At 33.3% G+C, this 11727-nt stretch overlaps 1 protein-coding gene across 1 annotated transcript; it reads left to right on the forward strand.

The window, feature by feature from the left end:
• The first annotated feature begins 6026 nt into the window (after positions 1–6026).
• CSLD4 (cellulose synthase like D4) lies at positions 6027–10892 on the forward strand. Its single transcript, XM_022053966.2, has 6 exons — positions 6027–6888; positions 6991–7383; positions 7510–8314; positions 8389–8793; positions 8959–9296; positions 9634–10892. Exons 1-6 carry the CDS (start codon positions 6428–6430, stop codon positions 10604–10606), a joined length of 3375 nt encoding a protein of 1124 aa, XP_021909658.2. The 5' UTR covers positions 6027–6427; the 3' UTR covers positions 10607–10892.
• Positions 10893–11727: the final 835 nt, after the last annotated feature.

Below are 11727 nucleotides of genomic sequence, written 5' to 3' on the forward strand. Positions count from 1 at the left end.
TGAACACATCCAAGGACTGTGATTTCTCATGAATGAGATAAAGATAGTCATATCTTGAATAGTCATCTATAAACGTTATAAAGTATTGTTGACCACTCTAAGAAGCCGTAGGGAGTGATCCACAAATATCTGTATGAATCAGCTCTAATATGTCCATAGCCCTGTTGACACCCAATCTCCTAATGTTTGTCTGTTTCTCCTTGATAGAATTGACATATCTGTCTAAAAATGTAAAGTTAAGGGGATCAATAATTTTGTTCAACACAAGTCTTTCTATTCTCCCTTAGGAGATATGATATAATCTCTTATGCCACAATGCAATAGAATTCTCATAGGTTAATTTACGTTTGACACCTCTTGTACCCACATGCAAGGATTCATTATGAGAAGCAATTGCATCTAGCAAATAAATATTATCATAAGTTGATAAAGAACTAGTATGAACCATATTTGAATCATAAAAAAGATTAAATATTTTATTTCCAAAAGAACAAGAATAACCAAATTTATCCAAGACAGAAATAGAAATCAAATTCTATCTAAATGACGGTACAACATATGTCTCTTCTAAATCCAAATAATATCCAATTCTTAATAATAATCTAAATATGCCAATTGTTTCCACCTCCACTGGTTTGCCATCACTGACATAAATGAATCTGGCACCTTCACAAGGCTTGCAACAACAGAGTCAACCCTGTATGGACACATTGATATGAGTAGTGGCACCAGAATCTATCCACTACGTATGTCTAGGTGTAAACGTTAAATTAACCTCAAAACAAATAAAGTTAAGAAACATACCTTTCTTTGTGTGCCACACATGATAGTTGATGCATTGCTTCTTTTGATGACCTGAAGCTTTATAAAAGAGGCGGACACTTTCATTTTGTGTCTTTTGTTGCTTCTTCTATTGTACTGGAACCACAACACTTTTATTTGTTTTTTTTATTCTTATTATTCTTATCCTTTGAGATCGTAGCTAAATGAATATTCTCTGTCTTCTCATACTTTAACATTTCCTCCTCTTGAACACAATATGAGATGAGCTCATTGAGAGTCCAAGATTCCTTTTAGCAGTTGTAGTTCACCTTAAAATGATTAAATTGTAGAGGAAGAGAGATCAAAACAAAGTACACTAGTAATTCTTCTGATAAGTCTAGTCTGAGTGCCTTGAGCTTAACATGTGTGAGACATTTACATTATGTACTCTCTTACATTTCTTTTCTCTTTATATCTCATGGAAACAAGGTTTGTCAAAAGTGTACAAGCTTCGATCTTATTACTCTTAACGAAATGTTGCTCGATAGATGCAAGGAAATCTTTAGCTGAAGTGACCTCATTGGACATAGTGCTCCTAAAAAATGCTAGAACGGACTATCGCATTACCAATAAAGTCATATGGTTTGATCAATCTCATATTTCAAACTCCCTCTTTTCTTCAAGGGTACTGACAGAAGTAAATGGAGCAGGTGGATCGACCCATAAAGCCCAATCCAGATCTATAACTCCAAGAACAAGGCAAATACTTTTTTTATGTCTTGAAGTTTGTGTTGTTCAACATTGGGATGAAATTAATATTTACAATGATACTTTTAACAGAAAAGGAAGCTGAACAGAGAACAAACAACATCCAGTCAATCAATACTCGCACAAAACCTTAAACAACAAACAATAATAATGAATTTAAATATAGGCAAATCCAATCTCAAGATATCAGATACTCCATTAACACTTTATCTTTAGACAGAACATTAACTTATAAGTGATATCTTGTAATAGTAATTAAATACTAACAATAAGAACACACACCAAACAATAAATCTGCCTTTGACCCTATTTATGGTTTATATGAAAAACTGAATAATTATCATGTATTTATTACCTTAAATTGGAATGTAATTATGTTAAACATTAACTTTCTTTTGAGCCGATTAACATTCACATAAATTACATTCATACAGTCGTTTGCATTCTAAAATAAATCAACTTAACACAAGATAGGTCACTTTGGTGACATATTGTATAAATCAATTCATTTCAAAATTCATATACATACACCAATATTTAAATTCAAAATTATATCGAATTTATTTTGTATAAGGAAGAAAAAGATCCATAAAAAGTAACGCAAATTATCCTGAAAATAGACCCCTTAAATTTTTTTTTTTGACAAACCGTTGATTGGTTAAAGTCAATGTTGACTATTGATCGATCAATGTCAAAATTTGACCGGGTGGAGTATTGACGGGGTTGGGTCTAGATCGGGTCGAGTTTGGACTGGGTTAGGCCCAACCCAAACTCGTATGGGCTTTGGGCCCATGCGCACGTAGGCCTCCGCTCCCTTCCTTTCTTTCTTCCTTGTTTATAGTTTGTTATGGGTCGTAGCCCATTGCCCAAAAAAAGAAAAGAAAAAAAATAAAAACTAAATTGGGCCCACAGCCCAAAACCCAAAACATAAGAAACCGTAAAACCTTTTTTTTTTCTTCTTATTCTTTGTGCATGAAGGGTGCCCTCCTTTCATGCAGCGACTATGGCCACCACATCCTCTTTGCACACCACGACCAGAAGGTCGCAGTTGCTTGGCCGATGTAACCACAAGACAGTTCTGGTCCTGTTGTGATGGCCAGTCGAAACGTGACCCAATGGCCTACGCAGCTTTAGCTACCCCTTGTTTTTACATTCTGTACGTTGTCGCGCGATCGTGCGGCTGAATCCAAAAAATCAAAATTAAAAAAAAAAAATTTGTTTTAAATTTAAATTTGGTTTTGAATCCAAAATTTTTCTTTAAAAATTTATTCAAAAATTAAAATAAAAATCATATATATTCAAATCTGGAAACCAAAAACTTGAATCTTAAATATTCAATACGAGATGGATCTGATACCACTTGTTAAAATTTAAATCAAACAGATCCAAAAACTGTAAACAAATATCATATTGAATCAAAGAGAATAAACACAGAAGTGTACCTGAATCTATAGCGAAAGAGATCTTTGTGTTCTGCAGTAGATCTTCAAAGTCGACACGTAATTTTTTTTTAGTCTTTCTTTTTATGTTGATGGGATAACAAGAAAAATAAAACTATACATATAATTTGGAGATCATAACCATCTTTTTATATCGTTAACTTTTGTCATTTTTTATTTTACCCATGATAAAATGAGAAATTACAAATATGGTATTTGCACATATTATAAGCCCATACTTGAACTCGATCCATTAAGGGTCATAACCATTTAACCGTAATTGATTGTTTTTAAACGGATTCAATAAATTAATAGTCTGTTATGCATACCAAGATCTACATTAAGCCCACTTGTTAATAAAAAATCCAATAGACTATAGTATATTATGTGATGAAGCTCAAGTTATATTTGATTAAGAGATCGATAATGTCATGTATTTTTTCGTTACTTGAGCATTTATAAATGCTTAAGTGTGAGAGATTTTTGTAACTCAACTTTATGTCCGACTAATTGGACTTGAATTTAATTGATTTTGGCTAGTTTCCAATGAATTTCTGTATTGATTTGGTTTAATTATATTTCTATTACAAGGTTCGACTTAAAATACCATTCTCAAGATGTTTTAAACAGAACAGGAAAAATTTCGAAAGCTCAAGGCCCCTATGTAAGGTGTGGGTATTGGGGTGATGGAATAAAGAAACTTGGAGACGCAAAAACGTGGAGGTAATGCTAGGGTGTTGAAAACTAATGCTGAAACGCTGATGCTAGAAAACTTTACAATATAAATGTCAACAAATTGCTTTAAGATATATTGCCTCAAATTGAAATTGGATTTGTTCACTTATGGAATGTTACATTATAGTTATTTGTTTATTTAGTAAAAAAGGTCAATTTATGAATTCAAAATTATTAGAAATTAATTTTTGCGTTGGTTAAGAGTACTATTTTGTCCTTTTGTGAATAAATAAATATGATTGTTGTGGGAAAAATTGTAATTAAAAAGGGTAAATTCGGAAGAACAAAAAAATAATTAAGAATTAATAAATAGAAGACCATTTTACCTACCCATCACAAATTATGAAATTCACATAGAACATTAAAGGACTAATTTTTGAGCTTCTAAAAGCACAAAAATCTAGCACTTCCTCAACAATAAGTTCATGAAATTGACAATTTTTATATAAAAATACTTGTCCAAAAAATTACAAAAAATAACTGAAAAGGTAAAATAATATTTTTTAATGAAAGATTGAGAAGGTCATGTGTGAAGAAGCGCAATCTCTTAAACCTAAGAAATGGATCTATTTCTAAATATAAATTTTCTATATTAGTATAATTAAACTTTTAATATTTCATATAAGTATCTGTTAATTAGAATAAACATGAATATAATTTTAGTGCTGTTTTAAAATTTATTTGAAGAATTGTCTACTATTCAAGAACCATCAGAAGATAAGCTATGAAGAACTTGCACTCCCTTCAATTTAAGAAAGAGATGCTTCTAAACTTGAAAATTCTTCTAGATTAATATAATCAAATCTCTAATTTTTTATTTTAGTATCTTTTGATAAAAATAAATATAGATGTAATCTTGGTCATTTTTTAAAACTTAGTCGAACGACTATTAAATATCTAAGAACCACCACACGAGGTCAGGTGTAAGAACTGCACTCTCTTAGACTTGAAAAAAGGATATGCTCCTTGATTTGAAAAAAATTTTAAATTAATATGATCAAACCTCTAATTTTTTTTATCTCAGTATTTCTCACTCAGAATAAATCTGAATGTCATATTAGTGTTGTTTTAAACATTCAAATGACTACAAAACATCCAAAGAATCTCCCAAACATCAAGTGTGAAGAACTGCAATCTCCTAGACTTGAGAAATGGATATGCTTCTTGATTTAAAATTGTTTTAAAATAATATGATTAAACTGTAAAATTTTCATCATAATATCTCTCAATCAGAATAACCTGAATGTAATATTTGTCTTATTTTAAAACTTATTTGAATGTCTATCAAATATCCAGAAATAAAACAAAAAACATATGTGAAGGACTACACTCTCCTAAATTTGATATGAAATTTTTTTGAAATTATCTCCAATTTTTTATTTTGGCATCTCTCAATTAAAATAAACAAACGTGAATGTGATTTTAGTGTTGTTTTAAAGTTTGTTAGAATGATTATAAAATATCTAAAAATCACCTTAGTCAAAAAGATGTTTTTGGGTGCCTCAAATGAGAAACTTGCAATACATACGTTTAAAATCTATTCTCCCTCACCAAACATCTCAATTAGGAGGTATCATCAAGAACCTTTTGGTGATATATAATTTTTAATTTACTTATTGATAAAATTATTATAGACAAACTAAAGAATCTTAAGACAATTTATGCCTAAATTATGAATAATATTTACCAATGCAAGAAAAATAAATAATATTAATATTTGTATCGCCAATCTCCTTTTCTCTTCTTTCCTTCTTCAAGAGACTCCTTTAAACCTTATGTGTAATACATTATATATGTAATTACGGTTTAAGTGTTTTAGTGAATATGATCAGTTTAAGAAATAATATAATACCTAGGATTAAAATTAATGTTCTTTTTAGTATTTACAATATTTTAGTCCGTAACATTATAGTAATGATACCATGACTAATTAATTTATCAATACTACAAATGAGCTTTTTCTTCTTTTTGTGAGAATTTAGGAATGGGAAAACAAAAAATCAGAAAAAGAAGTTGAATACCTTTGGGAAAAGAATGGAGTTTTATTAAGAATAAAAGTAATGAAGAAAGAAAGTTGTGGTTGTCTATTTATGGAATTGTAAGAACAATCTATTGAATTCATATTTTCTGTTATATCTCCAACATTTCCGTCAATATAAAGCTATGAAATTATTTTTTATTTTTATTTTTTATTTAAAAAAAGCTAAATGGTATTAATAATTTGCTCTTAAAATAATGCTCTCATCTCTCCTCTCAAAAAAGGATATATATGTGTGTATATATATATATATATATCTCCCCTTCAAACTCGCAAAACAATCCACCAAAAAAAGCCTGATCTTGGACTTTGTCTCTCACCATCAATTCCATCTTTGTAACCCTTCTTCCATAACTCTATCTTGCTCTCTCTCTCTCTCTCTCTCTCTCTCTCCAATCAAAATTCTAACTTTTTTACCAGTTACTCTATTTTTTCATTGTCGCCTTCCAAACCACCATTATGCTATCAAAAAGTTCTGAAATGAATTAGAAGGCCAAACTCTCCAACTATACAAATGATTATCTCCTTGAAAACCGAATTGAAGGCTACGCCATATTCCATTGTGATGATGCAGTCTTGCTTTCTAGATGTAAATATTGTATAATAAAGTCAATTAGGAAACCTATGAAGACTTGATACCGGGCCGAGCTAGAAAGAACATTTAGAAGATCTAGGAAATCAGACAATGGCTTCCCTAAACTCTCAACCATCTAAGAAAGGAATACGCAACCCTGGAGGTTCTAATAATTCTCAACCTGCTCGAAACTCCAGTGGCCAAACTGTGAAATTTGCAAGGCGAACATCAAGTGGGAGGTATGTTAGTTTGTCGAGGGAAGATATTGACATGTCTGGAGAGTTATCTGGAGATTATACAAATTATACAGTACATATTCCTCCCACACCGGACAATCAACCCATGGACACGAATATCGCCACCAAAGCTGAAGAGCAATATGTTTCTAATTCTCTCTTTACCGGTGGATTCAATAGTGTAACACGGGCTCATCTCATGGATAAGGTGATTGACTCAGAGGTAACTCATCCTCAGATGGCTGGAGCCAAGGGCTCATCATGTGCTATGCCTGCTTGTGATGGCAAGGTAATGAAGGATGAGAGAGGAAAAGATGTAATCCCTTGTGAATGCAGGTATGAAATACATATATATAGACATATAATTTTAAAAGTAAAAGTAGCATGTAATTGATGAAATGATAATGTAGTTACAAATTATGAACATGGTTTGGCCAGGTTCAAGATTTGCAGAGATTGCTATCTTGATGCACAGAAAGACACTGGTTTGTGTCCAGGTTGCAAAGAGCCATACAAAGTTGGAGATTTTGATGATGATGATGTTAATGATTTTTCTGGTGGCGCTCTGCCATTGCCGGCTCCAGGTAAAGGGGATAACAATAACATGTCCATGATGAAGAGGAACCAAACTGGGGATTTTGATCACAACAGGTGGCTGTTTGAGACTAAAGGAACTTACGGCTATGGTAATGCTTTTCGACCTCAAGATGATATGTATGATGATGATGGGAGTGATGGGTTGCAAGGAACAATCATGGACAACGCAGATAAGCCTTGGAGACCTCTCAGTAGGAGACTTCCAATACCAGCTGCCGTCATCAGCCCTTACAGGCATGAAAATGGACTCACGAAGATTCAACTTTATGTTTATGAAACATGAAATTGAAATTGAAAGTTGACAATTTATATATATATATATATGTATGTATCTTCAATAACTGATAGTGTTTATCCCAGGTTGCTGATTGTTATCCGGTTGGTTGTGTTATGCTTCTTCTTGGCTTGGAGACTTAGAAATCCAAATGATGAAGCCGTATGGTTGTGGCTTATGTCAGTGGTGTGTGAGGTATGGTTTGCTTTCTCTTGGATCCTCGATCAAATTCCTAAGCTCTGCCCAGTTAACCGATCTACAGATCTTCCGCTTCTACGCGATAAATTCGATTTGCCATCACCGTCCAATCCTACTGGGAGATCTGATCTCCCTGGAGTTGATTTGTTTGTATCGACAGCTGATCCTGAGAAAGAACCTCCACTTGTCACTGCAAATACGATTCTTTCTATTCTAGCAGTTGATTACCCTGTAGAGAAGGTGGCATGTTATGTTTCTGATGATGGTGGTGCTCTACTAACATTCGAGGCAATGGCTGAGGCTGCCAGCTTTGCGGATTTGTGGGTTCCATTTTGTCGGAAGCATGATATTGAACCAAGGAACCCTGACACATATTTCAGCTTGAAGGTAGACCCGACCAAGAACAAGAGCAGGTCTGATTTTGTGAAGGACAGGAGAAGGATAAAGAGGGAGTATGATGAGTTCAAGGTTAGAATCAATGGCCTTCCTGATTCAATTAGGAGAAGATCAGATGCCTTCAACGCAAGAGAGGAAATGAAGATGTTAAAGCACATGAGAGAGAGTGGTGCTGATCCAATGGATCCAATGAAGGTCAACAAGGCTACGTGGATGGCGGATGGCACTCACTGGCCTGGAACATGGGCTAGTCCTACTCGCGATCATTCAAAAGGCGATCATGCTGGAATTCTCCAGGTGCAACATCCTTATTATAATTTACGTTTCAAGCTATTAATTTAAGTTTGATGAATCAAATGATTGACGTACAGGTGATGTTGAAGCCACCAAGCACTGATCCCTTGCTGGGAACTGCTGATGAGAAGCTCATAGATCTTTCGGAAGTAGATACCCGGTTGCCCATGTTTGTATATGTCTCGCGAGAGAAACGTCCAGGTTATGATCATAACAAGAAAGCTGGTGCCATGAATTGTCTGGTTCGAGCTTCGGCAATATTATCCAATGGCCCATTCATTCTCAATCTTGACTGTGATCACTACATTTTCAACTGCAAAGCTGTTCGTGAAGGAATGTGCTTTATGATGGATAGAGGTGGGGAAGATATCTGCTATATTCAATTCCCACAAAGATTTGAAGGCATTGACCCTTCTGATAGATATGCCAATAACAATACTGTTTTCTTTGATGGCAACATGCGAGCCCTTGATGGTGTACAGGTATAACCTTTTTTTAACAGAAATTCGTATATTCATTAATAGGTGATATATAGAACTCCTAACTTTTGTAGAGGAGTGGATGGTAAAAATCTAATATATATACTTCATCTGCTGTAACTTAATTTGATAATAATAGCTTGAAACAAAACATGGTTTTCTCATCAGGGTCCAGTTTATGTGGGAACTGGCTGCATGTTCAGACGTTTTGCACTATACGGGTTTGACCCACCAAATCCAGACAAGCTACTGCAAAGAAAAGACGCAGAGACAGAAGCACTGACGACTAGCGACTTCGATCCTGATCTTGATGTGAATCAGCTACCTAAGCGATTTGGAAATTCAACAATGCTAGCTGAATCTATACCCATTGCAGAGTTCCAAGGTCGCCCTTTAGCAGATCATCCTGCAGTTAAGTATGGACGACCTCCTGGAGCTCTCAGGGTCCCCCGTGATCCCCTTGACGCCACTACAGTCGCTGAAGCTGTTTCTGTCATTTCTTGTTGGTTAGTACGCTTTAATTCAAGAACAAGAAAGTAAAAGAAATATCCAATTTTGCTAAAAACTTTTCCCAAAATTTAGTAGCTACTGTTTTCATTGACTCCACAAAATTAATAATTTAATATGTTTTAAAATACTATTATATATAAATAAATTATATTTAAAAAATAAACATGATAGTTAATCTCTTAAAAATAAATTATTACTAATTATATGATATTTAAAAAATAAATATAAATTAAATATTTTTTAAAAAAAATTATAAATTAAATTTATTTAAAAAATAAATTTTATTTAATTTTAAATTAATAAATAAAATAAATTATAATTTTTCATTAACAGGTACGAAGACAAGACTGAATGGGGTGATAGAGTGGGCTGGATTTACGGTTCTGTGACAGAAGATGTGGTGACGGGTTACCGTATGCACAACCGCGGTTGGCGATCAGTTTATTGCATCACCAAACGTGATGCCTTCCGTGGCTCAGCTCCGATTAATCTGACCGATCGTCTTCACCAAGTGCTCAGATGGGCAACAGGCTCTGTGGAAATATTTTTTTCAAGAAACAACGCTTTGCTTGCTTCGAAACGCTTGAAGTTACTTCAACGTCTGGCTTATCTCAACGTCGGAATCTACCCTTTCACCTCCTTATTTCTCATCGTCTATTGCTTTCTACCTGCGCTTTCACTTCTCTCCGGTCACTTCATTGTGAAAACCCTAAGCATTTCATTTTTAGTTTACCTACTAACAATCACTATTTGCCTTATTGGGTTAGCATTACTGGAGGTCAAATGGTCTGGTATAGGACTGGAAGAATGGTGGAGAAATGAACAATGGTGGCTTATCTCTGGAACAAGCGCTCACTTATATGCAGTTGTGCAAGGTATTCTCAAAGTCATTGCTGGGATTGAAATTTCCTTCACATTGACTTCAAAGTCCACAGGAGAAGACAACGATGATATATATGCAGACTTGTATATCGTAAAGTGGTCTTCATTAATGATCCCTCCAATTGTTATCGCCATGATTAATATAATAGCTATTGCTGTGGCTTTTTCTAGGACAGTTTACCAGACATCTCCACAGTGGAGTAAATTTGTGGGAGGAGCTTTTTTTAGTTTCTGGGTGTTGGCTCATTTATATCCTTTTGCAAAGGGTTTGATGGGGAGGAGGAGTAAGACACCCACCATTGTTTTTGTTTGGTCTGGTCTTATTGCCATTACACTTTCATTGCTCTGGATTGCTATTAACCCACCAGTAGGAGGTGCAGCACAGGCTGATGGGGTTGGAGGTGGAGGTTTCACGTTTCCATGAGCCAAAAACACTAATGCTTATCTTTGATGACGAGGCACAGAAAAGTCCAGAACATTTTTATATTTTCTTCTTCATGATGATCATGCCTACTTTCTAACTTTATGATGATCATCAGAATTGAAGACTAGGAAGGTCAGGGGAGTTATTGCCTAGAAGGTCCAAAATATTACATGTTCATATATATTAAATATTCCAACGTATGTAAAAACATGATAAGATTTTTAATTTAAGGAGTTAAATTGTATAATTTTCCTTTTAAGAAAGTAAAATATCCAGGTTGACTGAACTGGTTTTCATTTTCTTATGTGGCCCAAACTTCTATTGGTTCTGGATTCAATGGGTTACAAGATGATGTTGATAGAGCTCGTCAAATTAACGATACGATGATTATCAGTTTGAAGAATGAAAACAATGAAAGAAGAACTCCCCGATCTAAAAACCAACTTTTGGTATGTTTTGCAAGTAATCCAAACTTTATCTTCCCACCTTTATACTTAGCACCAAGTTAGATGTATTTTGAAGTAAAGTTAATCAAATCTATTTTTAATAGTTTTATATTAGATTTTACTTGAAGTAATAACATATATATATATATATATATATTTTTAGTTTATTAACAAGTTAATTAGAATGATAGTCCATCAATAAAAGATAAACTAACATTATAAATTGATAGGAACTGACTTGTATATGTATATTTATAGTATGTTTTGAAAATGAAAGATATATCAAATTATGCATTTATATAAATTAATTTGTATATACATATGTTTGTAAGATATTATTGAGTATGACACAATTATTAATATATTTTTTTCATATATAGCTTTTTTACAGATATGATGATATATCTTTGTTATCTTTTAAAAGCATGAATTTAAAAGATTTGAATATATTAAAGGTCCTTATTGGAATATTTAATATAAAATTAGAAATTAGTTAAAAAATATATTAGATAAATTGAATTAATTCTACTGTTTTTTAATGGCAATTTTGAAAATTGTTGCCAAAATTGTGCTATTGCAAAACCACCACTACAAAGAGAAAATTAGAAACCCCATATGGCGGTATTTTTGATATGGTAGTAAAAGACGCATGTACAATATATTAAAGTGGAAATG

This window comes from Carica papaya, chromosome 6, assembly GCF_054855325.1.
Source record: "Carica papaya isolate Zhongbai chromosome 6, ASM5485532v1, whole genome shotgun sequence".
NCBI classification, from domain to species: Eukaryota; Viridiplantae; Streptophyta; class Magnoliopsida; order Brassicales; family Caricaceae; genus Carica; species Carica papaya.